Consider the following 20,206-nt stretch of genomic DNA (forward strand, 5'->3'; position numbering starts at 1 on the left):
GTAGAAACGGAAGTGAAAATGGGAATGGAAACGGAAGTAGAAGTAGAAATGGAAGCTAAAGTAGACATGTAAACAGAAATGGGGATGGAAACAGAAGTAGAAATGGTAGATGACTATGGCTATGACGATGGCAGTAATAGCAATGGTTATAGCTATGGATAAAAAAAAGAGAGTAGAGTTGGAGATGGCTGTGGCTATGTTGGTAGAGAGTAGAGTCGGAGATGGCTATAGTGACAAGTGACTGTAATATGTAGAATGACAGATGTAGACAGTTCGGGAGAGAATGGGGGGGGGGGTAAAGGGAGAGGATGGAGAAGGAGAAGGAGAATTTAAGGGCATCTCTATTTTGCACTTTAGAGCATGGGCGGTATAAAACTAAAGTTGCATCTTGATCACCCCTCCCCATCTCCCCCATCTCCCCCCTTCGACACACAACCTAAAAAAGGTATAAAAACGCTCGACACACAACCCGACATCCCTCATCCGCAAGGCTTCCCTAACAATAAAGGAGATCGTTACAAATGCTCTCATGTGGTGCCATAGTCTCGAAGTAAATCTAGCGTAAGGGCTAGAGCAGAAGGTGCGGGATGCGAGAGACGAGGCGATGGATGCTTCCACCACCACCCCCCGTAACCGTCGTAATGACTTCCTGTCACCGCCCCCTTTCTTCTCACGATCACGATCACCACTGCCCAGCCTTTACCCCCCCTGCCACCTCCACCGCCAGTAGAAGAGGGGTTCGCGGTTGCCGACATGAAGCCGTCCATGTGCTCAGTGCCGAAATAGCGTCTCTTGATGAGGGCATTAAGATACTGGGTTTCTATCTTGTTTTTAAGTAGGTGTTTAAACGTGTCGAACTGCCTAAGTTGCAGAAACGGGGGCTAAGAGAAACGGAGACTAAGAAACGGCGACAGAGAAATGCAGAGGTGGGAACTGAGATAGAGAATTCAAGACATAGAAACTTAGAGATATAAACTCAGAGACACAAATGCCGAGACAGAAATCGAGAGAAAGCAACACAGGAGAGAAACGGAGACCGAGACGCAGCAATACAACCATCAAGAAGTAGAAACCCAAACCCAAACCCAGCCCCCCAACTCTCCACACCCCTCAACCACTGTAACCCCCTAACCCTCCAACCCCCTCTCCCACACATCACACTCACTCAAAAGCGCATTTCAAATTCCGTAAAACATCAATTCATTCACTCCATCTCCATCCTATCTACCTCCTCTCCCTCCCCTCTCTCCCCCTCCCCACCACCATCGACACACAAACAAACCCACGGAGAAGTCAAGCAAAATTAACAACCCCCCACCCTTGTCGCCGCCCAACGCGAACCCCAAGTTTTCCATAAAAAAAGACTGCACAAAAAAACGTTGCCCGGCCAGTGCCTACATATCCTTCCTTAAACGCGCAAAAAACACCACCACCTCTCCTCAAATCTAGAGCAAGACAGCAGATCTACTCAACAGTAACACTCTTGGCCAAATTCCTCGGCATATCCACGTTCAGTCCCTCGGCAACAGCAAGCCAGTACGCCATGAGCTGGAGCGGGATGACATTCAACAAACCCTGCAGGCAGTCGACCGTCTTGGGGATCTCGATCTTCTCGCACTTGTCCTCGTGGAACTCGGAGTCGTTGGGGTTGCAGATGATGATTGGCTTTCCTGCGCGGGCGATGACTATTTTTCTTCGTGTTAGCTGACTGCACCACAGAGATCGGATCTGAGATTTGGGGAATGGAAGAGATGGGAGAGGAGGGGGAAAGGGAAGGTGGGAAAGGAAATACGTACTCTGCTGATAAGCATTCAACGACTTCGCAAAGATATTATCCCTCGTCAAAATCATAATAATCGGCAAATTCTCATCCACAAGCGCCAACACCCCATGCTTCAGCTCTCCCGACATGACCGCCTCGCAATGCAGATAACTAATCTCCTTGATCTTCAGCGCACCCTCAAGGGCAGTCGAGAACTGGCTTCCGCGTCCCAACAACAACAGAGAATTCTGTCCCTGGAACGTACGCGCGCACAACTCCTTGATCGGCTGATCCAGCTTGAGGATCTCCTTGATATGCGCACTAATCCCCCCGAGACCGACCATGATCTCCTCGCGGCGCGCAGCCTTGGAAGCGCGGTCCTCGGAGAGAGAGAGCGCCACCATGACCATGGCGATAAACTGGGAGGTGTATGCCTTTGTGGAGGCGACGCCGATTTCCGGGCCGGCGTTGACGTGGACACCGCAGTGGGTGAGGAGGGAGATGGAGGATCCGACGACGTTTACGACACCCACGGTGAGGGCGCCGCGCTCGAGACAGTAGCGCAGGGCCATGAGGGAGTCGGCTGTCTCGCCGGACTGGGAGGCGAAGATGCAAGTGTCGTCGCGGAAGACGGGGGGCTGGCGGTCGAGGAAGTCGGAGGCGAGTTCGACGGTGATGGGGATCTCGGTGAGCTCCTCGAAGATGCCGCGGACGGCCATGCAGGAGTGGTAGGAGGTGCCGCAGGCGATGAAGATGACGCGGCGGCAGCGGCGGATGGTCTCGATGTAGGAGCGGAGACCGCCGAGGGTGACCTTCTTGTTCTCGATGTCGAGGCGGCCGCGCATGGTGTTGATGACGGACTCGGGCTGCTCGAAGATCTCCTTCTGCATGAAGTGGTCGAATTTGCCCTTCATGATCTCCTGGAGCTCGAGCTCGAGGGTTTGGATGGTGCGGACGTTGGGGGAGCCGTCGGACTTGGTGAGGCGGTGGATGTTGAGCGAGCCCTCGTGGATGTGCGCGATGTCGTCGTCCTCGAGGTACATGACCTTCTTGGTGTGCTCGATGATGGCCGAGGGGTCGGAGGAGAGGTAGAACTCGGTTGGCAGTGGCACGCCGTCATCAGTCATGAAGGCCCTGGACTGCGATCTGCGGAGCAGCGACTTGTCGGCGGCGGTTCCGGCGCTCAGGAAGTTTCCAACGCTCGACTTCTTGAGGGCCGCGTTCTGCGATGCCTGCTCCGCTGGCAGAGGGGTGTCCTCGGCGTACTCCACGTCAACGAAATCCACCTTCATCGGCTTGTCGGTGCGGACACCAATGACCAATGGGGAACCCTTCCTCGCGGCGATGACCTCGTGGGGGTAGTGAATCGACTTCATCAGCAGACCAAACGCGCCCTGCAGCTCCTTGATGACCGCCTTGGCGAGATCGGTGAAGCCGATCGACGGGTTCGTCTCAAACAGGTACTTGGCAAGCTTGGGGATGACCTCGGTGTCCGTCTCCGTCTCGAACTTGAAGCCCTTGCTCTCCAGCAGCGTGCGCAGCTCCTTGTAGTTTGTGATGATGCCATTGTGCACCACGGAGAACTCCCATGCTGGGTCGGACCTGTACAGCGTGTCAGTGATTGCCTAACCGGTGAATACGTGTTGTGCGTGCAAACATACCTGTGGGGGTGGCAGTTGAGGCGGGAAGGGGTGCCGTGGGTAGCCCAGCGGGTGTGTGCGATACCAGCGTGCGAATCGAAGACCTTGGTCAGATCGGGCTTGGACTCCTCAATCAGCTCCTTGAGCTTGACCACCTTGCCGACCTCCTTGTAAGCAAACACCTCATTCTTCTTGTCTCCGTCGACAGCGAGACCGGCGGAATCATAGCCACGGTATTCGAGGCGGGCGAGGCCTGTTGGGGACACAATTCAGTATTTGGAGCTTTCAGGGCACGGGCAAGCGGTGAGGGCGGGGCAGGAACAGGAACTCACCATTGACGAGAGTGTCGAGGATGTATTTCCTGTCTCTCTCCACCAGGTAGTTGACGTATCCGAAAATTCCACTGGGAAGGGTATGTTAGCTTCAGAAGTTCATAGGAGGCGTTGTGGTCGCTGGCATCGCGAAGTTGAGGTTTTGTTGACTTCGTGGTGCCAGGGGGAAGTGAGGGGTCCTGTGAGGAAGGCTGACGCACCACATTGTACTGTAACTGGGGGCCCTTAAGCCTGTACGCCGAACAAAGAGGAATTAGTAGATAGCTGAAGAGGAAGACGTGACGGTGGAAGTGTGTAAAAGTTGATTGTAAAGTGAGGAGGCAGCGGGGGTATTTTGTGTTTATGTATGAAGAAGGTTGAAGGTAAAGAACGAGCCTGCAGGTAATATATGGAGCTGCCCTGGGGTGGCTTTTGAGGAGTTTCAAAGGGTTCGGGAAGGCTGCTTGGTTGCTTGGGCCGTGCTCGTGCTGTTTTGGTTGCTCAGACGAAGGTAAGGTACATGGAGTTAGTACCTCGTACAAGTATTAGAGCCAGGTACCACTAGTTTGGCTGTGTGGTCACCCTGGCAATCAAGACTTTCTTTGTGTGTGAATATTGTGTGTATCTGTTGTATCTGTGTGTCCGTCTTGTGTCCATCTATCTGTCTCCGCCCTCACCATTAAACCTGCCCTGGCAATTTCTAACTTTAGAGTGGTTTAGAGTGGTTAAAATGTCGTCGTAGTGGGGAAGGAGTGCTAACTACTCACCAATTAATAGCTAACAAAACCACCTCGTAGTGTGGATGTACTGCTAACTAATCACTCATTAACCACTAACTAAACCACCTCGTAGTGGAGAATCTAATGAGATCTAGTGGAGAAGATCCCCAAGCACCACCACACACCGATACTGCATTAGCAGACCTAGAACCAACAGAGTCAACAAAACCGCCTCACCTCTAGCACGCAGCAATACAGTGCACCTGCAGTAGGAGAATGCACACTAAATACCCCCCTTCCTAATTGACTCCCCTAAACCCCCTACATACCAGTATAACCTCCCTTTCCTTCACTCCTTTAACCCCCATCCCCAGCACGTGTTAACCAAAACAAACCTCCCACCACCTCAACGCCCACGTACCACACATAGCTCTAACCCGCCTCACCCCCCCTTCGCCCCTCCACTATCCCCCATCGGTCCTAACCCCCCACCCGGCTTAGTCGAACCGAAGAAACCCAGTTGGCATCAGCCACACTCTCCTCCTAAAAATAGAAACCTGCCAATGCGACAGCAAGCAACTCGGACTTTCAGTTTTTACAGTTATACGGGATTTGGATCTAGTGAGTTGCCGGGTTGGCCCCTTCCCTGTTCCTGTTACTGGTGTCTGTACGGGGGGGAGGCAAAATGGCATGGGGGGAGATGGGTGCCATGACGACGCCGTGCCTGGTTCCCGTGCGCTAGGAGAAGGGGGATGGATATATATGGATGGTTGGATGGATGGATACGAGAGGTCAGCGATACGAGGTAGGTCGATCAGGATGTGAGATATCGTGTATGTCGGCGTGAGCGATTGATAACTGTCCTGTAATGAAGTGATAGACAAGACAAGAGAGTGGGTAGTTAGGTGATCAAGTGCCGGGCTCTGGGGAAACGGCGGGTTGGATGGTTCTGACAATACTAAGACTACGAGCACTACTGATACTATTAACTACAGTCTGGAAATACCACTTCTAACACTCCTAGCACTCCTAACCGTGATGCGAAAACCTATACCTCAACAGCCGATCGATCATTAAGCCCACCACTATATGGGATACAGACGGCCGACGCGGCTCTTCCGTTGAGGGTCTAGACACACAGAAACTAAGACAACAGACTACACTATCGACTCCCTCCGGCGCGGTGCGATGCGGGATGTATGCACTGTCGATCAGTGTCTAGACGGTGGTATTGCACAGCCACGAATAAAGGGGGAGGGAGGGAGCTTGGTAATGGGAGAACGGAAAAGAGGCCAGAAGAGATGTCAGATCTAGGATAGAAAAAGCTTGGTATGAGCATAGCCACGAAGAAAAAAGGGGGAGCTTATAATAGAGATGTCATATCGGGATAGAGAAAGCTTGGTATGAACGGACTCTGTAGCATAGCCACGAAGAAAGGGGAACCGCCCTCCCAAAAAGGGATTGAAGAGGCGAGTAAAGGGTAGAGCTGCTACGAGGCTGAAGTGTGTGGCATAGCCACGAGAAAAGGGGGGAGAGGCGGGTGAGGCGGCAGATGTCAGATCGTGGGTCGAGAGACTAGTAGACTGGAGTCTGGCATAGCCACGAAAAAAGGGGGAGAGGTGGTGACGTGCAGGAGACATATCGTCGGTAGCTGTCATGGCCTGCCGTGAGAACCGTGCCTGTACCCCCACGATCCCTAGAAGGGTATCTGAAAGGAACTAGCCATCCTTAAAGGCTACGTAGGAAGCTGTCATGCTATACCATCCACCATGGTACCTGAAAGGATTAGGACGACCTGCAAGGAACGAGCCAGTCAGTCCGAAAGACGATATAAGAAGCCATGATACCACACCACGCCATCCCCCAAACCAAGCCTCCATACACCCCCCCCCCCCCCCCACACACACACACTACAGACATCATCACCACATACACAAACACAAACATCACAAGACCCCCAGCAGTATAGTTCTCTATAATTTCCCATTTCCATGATATTACAGATGATGATGAGCTCGATCGATGCTTGTTACGCCCGCCCGCCCGCCCCCGTCCTGCCAATACCAATGCCCCGCACGCGCGCCATCCTACAAACGTGAACTGCCCCTGCTTCACCCTCCTTTCCTCCCCTCTCTATACGCTAGAGCCCAAGCCGAACCTCAACCCTCCCCGTAGCTAGCCTACATTACAGCTTCTGGTACTCGAGCTTGCCCTCCAGCTTCTTTGATTCCGCGACCTTGCGGACGGCTTTGTTGAAGTCGTCTTGGTTGATTGCGTCGCGGTAGTCGCGGATGGCGAAGAGGCCACTGGGGGGTGACGTCAGTATGGTATTTCGGGGGATAACAGGGATAGGGTAGAGGGATAGATAGGGGTCAAACTCACGCCTCGGTAACAACATTCCTCAAATCCGCCCCATTCAACCCATCACTCATCTTAACCACACTCTCGAAATCAATCTCCCCCTCCGTCACCACCCCCGCGGCATGAATCTTCATAATCTCCAACCTCCCCACCTCATTCGGCAACGGGATCTCAATCTTCCTATCCAAGCGCCCCGCTCTCAGCAAGGCCGGGTCAAGCGTATCCGGACGGTTCGTCGCCATGATGATCTTGGTCTTGCCGAGGTAATCGAAGCCGTCGAGCTGGTTGAGGAGTTCCATGAGCGTGCGCTGGATCTCGCGGTCGGCGGAGGTGCCCTCGGAGAAGCGGCGCCCGCCGATGGCGTCGATCTCGTCCATGAAGATGATGCAGGGCTCGTGCTCTTTGGCGTAGCCGAACATTTCGCGGATGAGGCGCGCGGATTCGCCGATGTATTTGTCGACGATGGCGGAGGAGACGACTGTGGGGGGTTACGTTAGTAGTGTAAATGGTGAGCAAAGGGTGTTAGGGGGGGATAAGCATACCCTTCAAGAAATTCGTCTCCAACCCCGACGCCACCGCCCTCGCCAACAACGTCTTCCCCGTCCCCGGCGGCCCATATAACAACACGCCCTTCGGGGGTTTAATCCCAACTCTCAGGAACAGCTCCGGGTTCTTGAGCGGTAGCTCGATGACCTCTCTCAGCTCCCTGATCTGCTCGTTCAGTCCGCCGATCCCGCCGAAGCTGACCTGTCCGGGGTCCTCGAGAGACATGTTGTAGACGAGCGGGTCGACCTCGCGAGGGAGCATGCGCATGATTGTTAGGGTTGTCATGTCGAGCGCGACGCGGGTGCCTTGCTTGAGCTTCTCCTTGTCGACTTTTGAGCGGCAGCCGACGACGTAGCGGGGGCCTGAGGAGGCCTTTACGATAACTAGAAGGATAGAGTCAGTAAAAGCTAGATTGTATGGACCATCAAGAACACGCACATCTCTCATCATCCAACTGCTTCAGGACCTCCCCGATAATCTGCCCTACGCTTTGTAATGCCTTCAGGTTATCCTCAGTATGATCATAATCCTTCTGCAACCCCTTGATATCCAACCGCAGCGCCTTTAGCTTAGCCTCCCACTCCCTCGACTCCAGCAGCTTAGTCTTGAAGGAGGAGAGGGAGTGCTGGCGCGCCTCGTCTGACATGGTGAGGTTGGGCCGGGGTGAGAGCGGTTCGCGGGCTGGGTGTAGCGTGCGTGGCCCTGTGGACGAGCGAGCTCTGTCTATCCTCCGGGTGTTGATAAGAAAGTAGCGGGCGGTGTCTGAAGTGGGAGAGCAAGGGTAGATCGATTGATCTGAGGTGGTGGGTGAGGGAGTTGAGGAATTAGGTTGTGATGGTTTGGAAGGCGCGTTGATGCTGGAGAGCTTTGATCACCAAAGGCAACATAGCTCGTTGCGCAGCTCCAGGGACTGCGGTAAGTGCCGTTCGGGATTAGTGATGGGGTTGGTGCCTGAGGCTGCAATAAGGTTTCGCAATTGACTACGTCACGTGTAGTGTCGTCAATGCTTGATGCCTAAGGCAACAACTAAAATTCTCAGTCGCCAACGTCACGTGCACACATTTTATAGAATCACAAGATAGAAACACCAGATAGAAAGTCAACCAACCCAGCAACTGTGCGTGTAATTGCGGGAGAGTAGCCCCCAAACTGACGCCCGGTGGAGCCTCACCGCGAGTAACCGTAGTAGCGCTTCTCACGAGATCAGGTTCTGGGAATCCCCCAGGGCGTCATCCCGACTTTCCCCATGTTTTATCCAATCCCGAGGTTGCCCCTCACTGTGCTGCCCTTGTGTGCGGAGAGAGACGGAAGGACTCTGCCCAATACTATTGCAGTTAATGGGATCGGGATCGTAGATCTTACTTTAGTAGTGGTGTAGCCTTGCGGGAGTTCATATAGAGTATTGCGTAGTTAGCCGTAGAGTCGGGATCTATATTCGTGACTTTTGGATAGCTTCAATTGTTGATTTACTGCGTAGAAAGAGAGTAGAGAGAGTGATCAGCTTCACGTCTAGACTCAACTCACGTGCCTGTACCAGCCAGACAGTTCGTTAATAATGGAAATAGCAATACACGAGTCACAGTCCCGCCTATCACTGGCGAGTCGAATTGTGTAATCTAAGAGACCTGTCATAAGTTTAACGTGGGATATTTGACTGGCAAGGCTGGCGAGGCTGGCTTGGCTATACTGCCACAGTAAAGAGTAGTAAAGAGTACTTCCCATCATATGGTATTTCACCAGTATTCTAATGTACTCCCAACCTATGACTGTAGATTTCGTTGCTGTTCCAGCTCGTCGCCCAATGAAAAGCTTTAGAGCTCCGGCGAGTGTTGGTTGGTGAACCCGACCCCGCCTCGCTCACCTCACCACTCACTCACTCACACTCTCCTAATCTCATCCCACCAAAACAACCATCTGCCCCTCCAAAAATCAACAAATCATCCTATCCTAGCAAACAAAAACATCAAAGAAGGTACGTCGTCACTATCCCTATCTGCCGCTATATCCCCTCTATATATTACTTTTCCTTGAAGAGAGGCATTACGATATCTGTATCCAATCGCTTCGTCACGCCTACCGTATCAGAGAGCTCTGTCGCAGCTTTTGTGACCCCGCCATTCCCGCCGCTCCTCTTCGTCATCCACCTATCCTTGCCTACCCATCCGCACCGATACCGCCGAAAAGACGACTAACAATTTTCTCTTAAGATCTCTCACCTTCCCATCAAGTTAATAAAAGTTAGTTCTTCTCTCTCATACCACTCACTCCATCAGCCACTCCCCTCCCCGAACTCCACAGCTAATTCCTCAACCCCTCCTCCAGAACGCGTCATTATGCCTATCACCAAGGTCCACGCTCGTCAGGTCTACGACTCTCGTGGAAACCCAACCGTCGAGGTTGACGTTGTCACTGAGACTGGTCTCCACCGTGCCATTGTCCCTTCGGGAGCTTCCACTGGTACGTGCCACCTCGCATCTCTCCCTCCCGACCGACCCGATTGTGAATGGCAGCTAACAGACCGGCAACACAGGCCAGCACGAGGCATGCGAGCTCCGTGATGGAGACAAGACCAAGTGGCGCGGAAAGGGTGTCTTGAAGGCTGTTGAGAACGTCAACTCCATCATCGGCCCGGAGCTGATCAAGAAGAACGTCGATGTCAAGGACCAGAAGTCCATTGATGACTTCCTCATCGAGCTTGATGGCACCACCAACAAGACCAAGTTGGGCGCCAACGCCATCCTTGGTGTCTCTTTGGCCATTGCCAAGGCCGGTGCTGCTGAGAAGGTAGGTCACAGCTTGATCTGATGGGCATGGAGATAAATATTGACTGTATGCAGGGCATCCCACTTTACGCCCACGTCTCCGATCTTGCTGGCACCAAGAAGCCATACGTCCTCCCCGTCCCATTCCAGAACGTCCTTAACGGAGGGTAAGCTTGACAATCCCTAGGTTACTCAACTCCAGCTAACAAATCCTCCAGTTCCCACGCCGGTGGCCGTCTCGCTTTCCAGGAGTTCATGATCGTCCCATCGCAGGCACCTACCTTCTCCGAGGCTATGCGCTGGGGATCTGAGGTTTACCACACCCTCAAGACCCTCGCCGTCAAGAAGTACGGCCAGTCCGCCGGAAACGTCGGTGACGAGGGTGGTGTCGCACCAGATATCGAGACCGCCGAGGAGGCCCTCGAGCTTATCACCGATGCCATCAAGGAGGCCGGTTACGAGGGAAGGATGAAGATCGCCATGGACGTTGCGTCCAGCGAGTTCTACAAGGAGGATGCCAAGAAGTACGACTTGGACTTCAAGAACCCCAACAGCGACCCCGCCAAGTGGATCACCTACGAGCAGCTCGCCGACCTCTACAAGAAGCTTGCTGAGACCTACCCCATCGTCAGCATTGAGGACCCATTCGCCGAGGACGACTGGGAGGCCTGGAGCTACTTCTACAAGACCTCGGACTTCCAGATTGTCGGCGATGACTTGACCGTCACCAACCCCATCCGCATCAAGAAGGCCATCGAGCTCAAGTCCTGCAACGCCCTCCTCCTCAAGGTCAACCAGATCGGTACCCTCACCGAGTCGATCCAGGCCGCCAAGGACTCCTTCGCCGCCGGCTGGGGCGTCATGGTCTCCCACAGATCGGGTGAGACTGAGGATGTCACCATTGCCGACATCGTTGTCGGTCTCCGCGCGGGTCAAATCAAGACTGGTGCCCCGGCCCGTGGCGAGCGCCTGGCCAAGCTCAACCAGATCCTCCGTATCGAGGAGGAGCTTGGTGACAAGGCCATCTACGCTGGCGAGAACTTCAGGACCTCGGTCAACTTGTAGATTTGTTGAGCGGTCACATTTTGTTGTGTTCTTGTGAGCGATGGTGGTGGAATGGAATGGAATGGAATGGGGCACGGATATAAAAAGGGGTATACTCATATAGTTGCTGCTAGTTATAGCCTTGGACCAATCAAAGATTGTTTAGTTGCTGGTCGATTTAGAAACAGTTGATTCATATGGGGTAGTGGAGATTGTACTGTGCTAGTGCCGCCTGAAAGTTTAAAGGGGGATTGTGTATAACGACGGCAATTATGGGAACTGTAAATTGAGGTAACGATATTCAGTTACTCAGGTTTACAATCAATACACTGGTCACTCAGTCACTCAGGGCTACAATAAATGAGCCAGTCGCTCAGTCACTCGAGGCTACAATCAATGAGCTAGTCACTCAGTTACCCAGGGCTATAATCAAGAAGCCAAGTTGCTCAGTTATTCAGGGCTAGTATCAAGAACCTAGTCATTCATAAGGAGTAGTTAAGAGACAGATTCTATCAGCAATAAGCCAGTCGCTCAGTCATCCAGGGCTACAATTAATACGCCAGTCGCTCAGTCACTCAAGGTTACAATCAATAAGCTAGCTACTCATGAGGAGCAGCTAAGACATAGACTCTATTAGCATAAATACCAGTATTAATCCCCAGCAAAGTAGGTAGTATAGTGTAGCCCCTGGCAGACGAGTAGTTATCCTTGAGTGACTGCTCATAACTGCGCAATTCTGCCCAGGAGTAAAATATTGCCTATATTGCCACCTGTAACAAAGATAAGAACAAAAAAACGACACAGGTCGGTTTTAGAAAAGAGTCATATCATATGCATTCTAAATTCTAAATTCTCACGAATGTAGCCAATACATAGAGCATACAGCATATTTTCGGTGTCGCCGGTAGAATTTCCTTGTTTCCATTGTGGCAGTGACAATAGAATGACGGTAGAAGTGACATCGGCACGTGTTGGGTTGCAATGGGATTTGTCCTAAATTGTTTGCAGTTATACCAGTTGTGCCCGTCTAAATGGACACGGAGCACTAAAGTCGCAGCCCGATCACTCCCAATAACCCCCGAACTAACTAAATACACTGAACACACTAATTTCCCATGAAACCCAGCCTGCCACAACTGCGGCAGTGCACACACAAATAAAATGCACCCGCCCTGTCACTCCCCCCCCCAGCAAATAGCCCATAGCCCACCAGTCCACACCAAAATTGTCCCCCCCCCTCAATCCAAACTCGCGCCTCCCGCTTCAAATAACTATTTCCAAAGAAAGATTCCCTTTTTCCACCCGTAACAAACTTTCAAACCACCCAACCTTCCCACAACAAACTATTCACACTCTCGAAATAATCTCTCTGAATCATCGCTCTACTATCGAACAAAGCCAGTCAATTAAATAACCGCCATCATGCCTCAAAAGTGGGGTAAGTCATTTTGCGCGTTCCGTGTTCTGTGCAGTGGAAGAAGGTCGTCGTAAAACGCGAACAAAATTCATACATTCGCGCACACACAGAGAAAGACAGGGTGCGATCTATATGCGAACCCTCAGGCCGGGCTCAGGATGATGGAAGCCCTCATCCTGTTACCCTGCTGGGTCTGCAGGCACGTTCTACTCTGGAGTGTATGCAGCGCGGTGCTGGTCGACCCCTAGCGCGGCAGGATCTGTGACGCTCATTCACTGACCGCTACTCTGCCGAATATAGACGACGAAGAGGACAACAGCACCCCTCCCTCCTCTCCACCCTCCGGGGCCGTCCAGGCCGTCGGTGTCCCGACCCGCAGGGGCAAATTCGATGATGAAGAGAGCGACAGCGATGTAAGTAGTTCCCTGCCTGCCCACTACTACCCACCCCTCCCCCATCCCCGACGATGCCGTCGCCACCACCCACCTCCCACGAAGCGATGCGATGCTGACGATCCCCCGCTACGCAGGTCCTAGACTCCTGGGATGCAGCCGAGGACTCCGAGGTGGAGCGCGAGAAGGCCCAAGTCGCAGCCGCGAAGAAGGCCAAGGCCGACGCCGAGGCCGCCGCGAGCAAGAAGTCCAAGGCCCAGCGCGTAGCTGAGCGCATCGCCGCCAAGAAGCTTCTCCTCGAGGCCGGTGACAGCGATGTCAGCTCCGATGAGGATGAGGGTGACCGCCGCGAGCGCCTTCGTCGCACCGAGCAGGAGGCTGATCTTGCCCACGCTGAGGACCTCTTCGGTGCTGTAGGCATCAGCAATAACAGACGCCAGAAGACGGCTGCCAACGCCGTTGTCCTCGATGCCCAAGACCCGAGCACGACTGTCGACCTCGCGAAGTTGCCGCTGTTCGACCCGAAGACCAAGCTGCAGTTTGAGCGCATGCGCGAGACGCTTGTGCCGCTGCTGACGGCCAACGTGTCCAAGGCGCACTATGTCCTCTTCCTCCAGGAGTTCACCAAGCAGATCGCCAAGGACCTGCCGTCGGACCAGATCAAGAAGGTTGCGAGCGGCCTGACGGCGCTGAGCAATGAGAAGATGAAGGAGGAGAAGGCTGCGGAGCGCGGGGGCAAGAAGTCGAAGGCGGCGAAGAACAAGGTCGCGCTTACGGCGAGCAGGAATGTCGCTAGCACGGCTGATGTGAATGCCTATGATGACGACTTTGGAGAGTAAGTCCACCACCCCATCTGGTCCCCATACCAAGATATGATCGATACTAACGTCTCCCGCAGTGACGACTTCATGTGAACAACCTCCCCACTAGTCCATTCCTCGCGCACGCGCTCCCCTCCGCTCTCACCCCTCCACCGCCGTCCTTTCGCGCCGCCGTCGCCGACGCAACAGCACACGCTGCGTCGGCTTGTCCGCGGCCAGGCTACAAGATATAGGTTGCGGATGCGTGGCGGGGATCAGCTGGGGGATGCTGCGGCGCCTGGGAATGGCTTTGTGATGGGATTGTTTTGGGGCTGGAGGAGGGATATTAGATAGATAGAAGATTAGGTCTGCTTACGCTGATGGGAGAGGGCCGATTATGATGAGGCTGCTAATGGGATGCTGGGGAGGTGGATGGGAGGGCTTTATCTATTATTAGATCGATGGGGGTGAAAAGCAATGATTTCTCAATAGTGGATAGATGTGTGCTTTGCTACTCGTGACGACTGAAGTGTGAGGAACGATTATGTTAACAACCCATGTTCACGGTAACTGTGAGTAAAACAAATGCTCTCAGTCACTCAGGTCTATAATTGATACAGTACGTCCTTCCAATAAGCCAGTTACCCAGACACAGAGCCAGAGAGAGAGATTCTACCAGCATATATTACTAGTTCCAATTCCCAGTCATACATACATGGTCTTTTTGGACAGCATATTACAACAGTGCAACTGTATTATAACGGCACTTTATTCTCTAGCTACCGACCCTAACTCCATCCCATTGCCACACCCTAACTATCTTACTCTCGACCCCATCCCCTTCTCTCCCCACACCTACTCCGTCGTCCGTCCATACCCCCTAATCCCCTCCGCAAACTTCCAGCTCTGCCCTTCCAGCACCTCATCCTCCTTCATCTCCACCCCCCCCTTCTTAATAACCGCAATACTATACCGATCCGTACTCCTCGCATCCCTATAATACAACACCTTCAAACACTCCTTCACAGCATTCACAGCCTCTTCCTCCGTTATCTCCTTCACAGCCTCATCACTCTTCGCCAGCTTCCTCAACAACGGCACCGCGAGATGGGCACCAAACCCCGTCGCCAGACAGGGCGCCGAGAAGGTCGTTCCTAGCAGATCCGCGCTAGCCAAGAATGGCTCGTCGGCGCTGTCGAGCCCGGCGACCAGGAGGTGGTTCCAGAGAGGGTTGAAGTCGGAGCGTCGCTTGTAGAGGACTTTGGAGAGGTAGGTGTGCACGTTTTGGGCGGTGAGGCCATGCCCGGAGCTGGAGTAGGCTTCTTCGATCGAGAGGGATTGGAGGAGGCGGTCGAGATATTGCATGTCAGAGACGTCGCCGCCGAAACCGATTACGGCGGTCGGGGGTCCGGAGGAGGAGAAGGCGCGGAGGCGCTTGACGTTTGTGAAGCGTGCGAGGGAGCCGTAGGAGGCTGGCGGGGGGTTAGCGGGTTGGATCTGGGGTTGGGGGGGAGATGGATTGGAAGGGTTGGGGCTGGGCGTACCAAGGTTGTCAGCGGCGATGACGACGCCGTCTTTGAATTTCAGCCCGATGACTGAGGTTCCGGTCACGATGGGCTGTTGGGTGTGCTGCGATGGGCCGGCTTGGGAGAGGTAGCTGGCGTCGTAGGCGCCGTAGACGTCGTCTCGGGGCTTGGGGGTAGTTAGCAGGGTGGTAGCTGTGGTTTGGGGGGGACGTACACGGCCCCAGGCTTGTGGGAGGTGGTTCATGATTGTTTGTGTGTGTGTTGGAGGGTTTTGAGGAGGGAGATGTAGGTGGATTTGTGAGTTTCGTGGGAGGTGTTGTGGATGTCGTGGTGGTGGTGTTGTGAGGTGGAGGTTGATGGGTTCGTTGGTAGGGTGGTTGCTGAGCTTGAGGTGCAGTCGCGTCGAGCTGGAACCTTGAGCTCTGATCGCTAAGGCAGAAACTTGTTGGTTGCTGGGATATAGCGATCTTATCGCGCTTGATATCGCAACGCAAGACCGCAACCACGCCTGAAATTCCAGAATGTCTGGATTGGTAGCTTATGAGAGTAGTGATGAGGAAGATGAAGTTGAGGTGCCCCAAGTTTTGGCGAAAGAAGTGAAGGTATGTTCAATTGCAACTCCAATCACCTATGGTGGCCAGCTACTGACGGTACAGAACACAGGTGGCTGAAATACCTTCAGACTCACAAATAGACCATAAACATACTGGGAAAGGTACGGATTAAACGCCTAAATTTATATTATATCTATATCTAATAGATTGCTAGATTCAACTACGAAAAACCAACATGCACCGCAACCAGAACCGCTGAACGCCCCCACTTCACCTCAAATTCAGCCAGAGGCGCCGATTGTTGGTCCTGCCCTTGGACCAACAGCGGCAGATTCAACAGCGTCTCCGCTACCAGAGGATACAGATGACACTACACCTCGCTCACCATATTCGGCCGGCCGAGCGCTGTTGCGCGACCTGACCATGCCGCCTGTCCCAAACTTCGATATCCCGCCCTCACCTCCAGGCTCGCCGCCTCCTACCACAGAGAAGAAATTCGCCCATTTCCTCCAGCTGAAAAAGCAGGGGACACACTTCAACGAGAGGCTAGCGAACTCTTCAGCGCTGAAGAACCCGAGTCTGATGCAGAAACTCATGGATTTTGCGGATGTCAGTGAGGAGGATCAGTATGCTACGACGTTACCGAAGGATGTCTGGGATCCGAGTGGGTTCCCGAAATGGGCCTACAAAGATGAACTAGCGAAGAGCCAGCAGCAGGTCCTCAAGAGGAAAGAAGAGGAGAAGCTAGGAGGACCAAGGGAGTTCGTTCCTGCGTCAGGGTCAGGAGAATCAAGCCGTTCCGCAACGCCCAGCGCAGCGCCGAGAGGGGTGCCGATGAGCGCCGCGGAGAGAGTCATGGCGGGACTGGACCGTGGAAAGTCGAATTCGCCACAGGTAGCTGGTACGAAGAGGAAGTCGCGGTTTGAAAGCTGAGAGACGGCCATCGTGAAGTGGAAGTGACTTTGAGATGAGAAATACATTTTGGCACCTCTGTGTCACGAGATATGTGGCAACAGTCATGGCAGTCATGCCCCAGCCATGCCAAGGCATCAGGTGGCTACTGTGCGGATAGAAGGGGATCATCACAGCTGCAGGGGCGTAAGGGGCCATCCGCGGATATACGCGTTCTGCCACACCGGATGGGAGGCTCGGGGGCTCATGTGAATGGTAGGAGCCGGTGATAGGAGCTCATGGCATGCTGATGGATGCAACAAGAGAGCTAAATTTAATGAAAATAAAGCTGGGTTTCGAGATGCGAAGCCCATGATACTCTACAGTTTGCATATACACATCAACATCCACTTCCTGCTGCAGGCGTACTTGATCCAAGTGAAGTCTAATATTCCAGCCGGCGTACTACAAAAGCAGCAGCATTTACTGAATCACTCTTCTCTTCTCTGTTCTATTCCTTGTCTGGCACTTGGTCGACTTCAGCCTTCGGACCGGCAATACTTACCACCGGCTGATAGACGCTCGGATCCCCTGGTTACCTGGGCCTGGCGATATTTGTGGAGCCAACTCCAAGGCAAACCGGCTCCGAGTTTGGATGAGAGCCTCTGGGAAAGAGGTAATCCACCATTTTAAGACATTCGTTAGCTTTAGGCATCCGCGGTATAAGATCTTGCATAGCCTCACTATTCGCAACTACCCATAGGCACTCGATAGAACGGCGTCGATAGCTGAACCTTAGCTATCAGTTGGGAGAGAGCGCAACGCGGGCCATTTAGCACATTGTTGGACCGCGTCGACCATAAGCATGCCTGCCCCGGCCCCGAAATCGTCGCAATTGAAGCGCGCGCGGGTACTTATACCACATGAGCATAGGTTGTGAGAGTGCTTGCTAACTTTATACGGCAGGGAACTCCAAGCGGGAGCCCGAATAACGAGGTCAAGAAGCCGCGCCGCTCCGAACGTCTCTCGGTGCCCGAGCAGAAGACTCCAGTTGCGAAGGGACAGCTTCCTTCCCCTATCACGAATAAGGAATCGACAGACTCGAGCCAGGCGTATAAGGAGGTGACTGCAACCCCACCAGGAGGCCGTCCGAACCAGCTTCGTCAGCGGACGCCCGATCGCTCTCCGGAGCTGACGTCGGTGTTCTCCTCGCCACCACAGGACACGCAGGCGTTCTCGCAATACACGAACCCAAAAACTGCGCTTTCAGAATATGTGAAAGATGAGGAGAAAGAGGGCGTTTGGGGGTACCTTCTGCCTTTGAATGCGGAGTATAAGCAGCCCCTCATTATGCGCAAACGGTCGTCATGCTCGAAACCGCCGACCCTGGATAAGCTGGGTGAAGCCAGTGAGCAAGGCAATGCAAAGGATGACAAGGCAGAGGCGCATTCGTCTGGTGGTTACTTAATTGGTCGTCATCCAGAGTGCGGTAAGCAAGCGAGGCCGATTTGGTTGAAGACGTAGCTAATGGTTCAGATCTCCTCATTGAGGGCCCTATAGTGTCCAACAGGCATTGCTTAATATTCGAAGAAAACAAGGGCGACCAATCTGTTGCCGTTTTGGAAGATTTGTCGAGCAACGGCACGTTTGTGAATGAGGCACTTATCGGCAGAAACAAGAGGAGAGAGCTCAAGGACAACGATGAGATCACTATCCTCGACAAAGCTAGATTTCTCTTCAGATACCCACAGTACCGGGAAACAAGCGCATTTCAGGAGCAGTATGAGATCATTGATAAGCTGGGCAAGGGCCATTTCGCAGAAGTTTACTTGTGCGTGGAGAAGTCCACCGGTCAGCGTTACGCTGTAAAGGTCTTCACGAAGAACCCAGACCTTGAGGAGAGATCTAAGACGGAAGGGTTGCAGCAGGAAATTGCCGTGCTAATGGGTGTCTCCCATCCGACCTTGCTGTGTCTAAAAGCTACGTTTGACGAAAAGCATGCGGTTTATCTGGTGCTAGAATTAGCCGTAGAGGGAGAGCTGTTCAACTTGATTATATTGAAACAGAAGCTCTCAGAAGACGAAACGCGAAAGGTTTTCGTCCAACTCTTCGAGGGGATCAAGTACCTGGTAAGCTTATACTCGTCAAGCGATTTGCCCTTCCATCTCTAACAAGATATAGCACGAGAGGAATATTGTCCACCGCGACATCAAGCCAGAGAATATCCTACTCACCGACAAAGACCTCCACATCAAAATTGCCGACTTCGGCCTCGCCAAAATCGTCGGCGAAGACTCCTTCACCACAACCCTCTGCGGCACCCCCAGCTACGTCGCCCCCGAAATCCTCGAAGACACGAAAAACCGCCGCTACTCCCGCGCCGTAGACATCTGGTCCCTCGGCGTCGTCCTGTACATCTGCCTCTGCGGCTTCCCCCCATTCTCCGACGAGTTGTACACGCGCGAGGCGCCGTACACGCTGCACGAGCAGATCAAAATGGGTCGTTTCGACTACCCATCCCCGTACTGGGACCCGGTTAGCGATCTGGCACTTGAGCTCATCGATAACATGCTCACGGTGGACGTGAACAAGCGCTACACCATCGACGACTGCCTCGCCCACCCGTGGACGACGCAGCGCCCGATCAATTTGAATGATAGCACTGATGGCCTTGTGAGCGCCGTCGCGGGACTGGACTTCTCGAAGCGCAAGGTCGCGCGCGAGAGGACGTTGTTGGCTAGTATCAATGATGTTATGGTGAGCAAGGTTGTGGGCACGCAGAAGAGCAAGGATGCTGTGAAGGTGTTTGTCAAGAACCCGGGCAGTGAGAATAAAGTCAACAAGTCTATTGCGAAGGCTATCGGTGACGGACCCGCTGAGGCGCGGCCGGCGGATAACAGGAAGCTGCAGGAGTTTATGGCTGCGGGAGGATTGGGGGACTCGCCGCTGTTTGCAGATGATGAGGATAGCCAGTATGCGGCGAAGGGGTCTGCGGGGAAGAAGCGCTGATGGGTCGGCTGGGGAGCAGGGGTGTAGGAAAAGGGGGTTGGAGTTCTCGGGTATGTAAGATGTGATATACGCTGGTACGGGCTCGATGCATGGAAGCCCAGTTGGTGTTACAGGTGCCATGTATAGCAGTATCACGGACGGCGACCGGTTGCAGGTTGCTCGCCGTAGCTCCTCCTGGTGGCGTTGGCTTGGGATGGGGGGAGAGGCTGGCGTGGGTGGGGGTTATATAAGTGCTGTTGGGTTGGTGGGGCGGGATATGGCGTTTGTTTGCAAAACATAAATATATGGATAAATCATATCATACATATTGATCTAAATCTTATTTGACTCTTTCCGTGCTGGTGTTCGGCAGGGACATGGGCGTGATCCTCCTCTCGGTTCGGACTCCCGTTTCTGGGCGAAGACAGTAGCCTTCAGATACAACAGGGCCGCGAGAAGATCTCTCTTTCTCCAAACATAAATTGATCGAATG

General features: G+C 53.4%; 7 protein-coding genes across 7 annotated transcripts; 4 read left to right on the forward strand and 3 right to left on the reverse strand.

Annotated features, from left to right (window-relative positions):
* Positions 1–1,185: 1,185 nt before the first annotated feature.
* Positions 1,186–4,741, reverse strand: GFA1 (glutamine--fructose-6-phosphate transaminase (isomerizing)). The gene is made up of 6 exons (XM_018272870.2): positions 4,481–4,741; positions 3,935–4,417; positions 3,735–3,805; positions 3,424–3,655; positions 1,797–3,364; positions 1,186–1,685 (listed from the first exon to the last, which is right to left on the reverse strand). The coding sequence occupies exons 2-6, from the start codon at positions 3,937–3,939 to the stop codon at positions 1,465–1,467; spliced, it is 2,097 nt and encodes a 698-aa protein (XP_018132426.1). The 5' UTR covers positions 3,940–4,417; positions 4,481–4,741; the 3' UTR covers positions 1,186–1,464.
* A 1,738-nt stretch (positions 4,742–6,479) lies between these two features.
* On the reverse strand, positions 6,480–8,840 carry RPT4 (26S proteasome cap subunit component). Its single transcript, XM_018272871.2, has 4 exons — positions 7,778–8,840; positions 7,336–7,722; positions 6,815–7,271; positions 6,480–6,738 (listed from the first exon to the last, which is right to left on the reverse strand). Exons 1-4 carry the CDS (start codon positions 7,983–7,985, stop codon positions 6,618–6,620), a joined length of 1,173 nt encoding a protein of 390 aa, XP_018132427.1. The 5' UTR covers positions 7,986–8,840; the 3' UTR covers positions 6,480–6,617.
* A 400-nt stretch (positions 8,841–9,240) lies between these two features.
* ENO1 (phosphopyruvate hydratase) lies at positions 9,241–12,010 on the forward strand. Its single transcript, XM_018272872.2, has 6 exons — positions 9,241–9,311; positions 9,547–9,576; positions 9,662–9,796; positions 9,870–10,123; positions 10,177–10,268; positions 10,320–12,010. Exons 3-6 carry the CDS (start codon positions 9,673–9,675, stop codon positions 11,164–11,166), a joined length of 1,317 nt encoding a protein of 438 aa, XP_018132424.1. The 5' UTR covers positions 9,241–9,311; positions 9,547–9,576; positions 9,662–9,672; the 3' UTR covers positions 11,167–12,010.
* A 371-nt stretch (positions 12,011–12,381) lies between these two features.
* HCR1 (Translation initiation factor 3 subunit J component) lies at positions 12,382–13,952 on the forward strand. The gene is made up of 4 exons (XM_018272873.2): positions 12,382–12,583; positions 12,863–12,975; positions 13,092–13,789; positions 13,853–13,952. The coding sequence occupies exons 1-4, from the start codon at positions 12,568–12,570 to the stop codon at positions 13,866–13,868; spliced, it is 843 nt and encodes a 280-aa protein (XP_018132425.1). The 5' UTR covers positions 12,382–12,567; the 3' UTR covers positions 13,869–13,952.
* A 561-nt stretch (positions 13,953–14,513) lies between these two features.
* On the reverse strand, positions 14,514–15,705 carry PRE4 (proteasome subunit). Its single transcript, XM_018272874.2, has 3 exons — positions 15,495–15,705; positions 15,299–15,446; positions 14,514–15,226 (listed from the first exon to the last, which is right to left on the reverse strand). The coding sequence occupies exons 1-3, from the start codon at positions 15,522–15,524 to the stop codon at positions 14,610–14,612; spliced, it is 795 nt and encodes a 264-aa protein (XP_018132513.1). The 5' UTR covers positions 15,525–15,705; the 3' UTR covers positions 14,514–14,609.
* Positions 15,706–15,761: 56 nt separating this feature from the next.
* Positions 15,762–17,056, forward strand: VE01_03381 (uncharacterized protein). The gene is made up of 3 exons (XM_018272875.2): positions 15,762–15,882; positions 15,944–15,995; positions 16,049–17,056. The coding sequence occupies exons 1-3, from the start codon at positions 15,802–15,804 to the stop codon at positions 16,765–16,767; spliced, it is 852 nt and encodes a 283-aa protein (XP_018132512.1). The 5' UTR covers positions 15,762–15,801; the 3' UTR covers positions 16,768–17,056.
* On the forward strand, positions 17,057–19,934 carry VE01_03382 (uncharacterized protein). Its single transcript, XM_018272876.2, has 4 exons — positions 17,057–17,635; positions 17,692–18,214; positions 18,262–18,854; positions 18,907–19,934. Exons 1-4 carry the CDS (start codon positions 17,591–17,593, stop codon positions 19,732–19,734), a joined length of 1,989 nt encoding a protein of 662 aa, XP_018132511.1. The 5' UTR covers positions 17,057–17,590; the 3' UTR covers positions 19,735–19,934.
* Positions 19,935–20,206: the final 272 nt, after the last annotated feature.

The sequence above is a fragment of the Pseudogymnoascus verrucosus genome (genome assembly GCF_001662655.1).
Source record: "Pseudogymnoascus verrucosus strain UAMH 10579 unplaced genomic scaffold scaffold_10, whole genome shotgun sequence".
NCBI lineage: Eukaryota > Fungi > Ascomycota > Leotiomycetes > Thelebolales > Thelebolaceae > Pseudogymnoascus > Pseudogymnoascus verrucosus.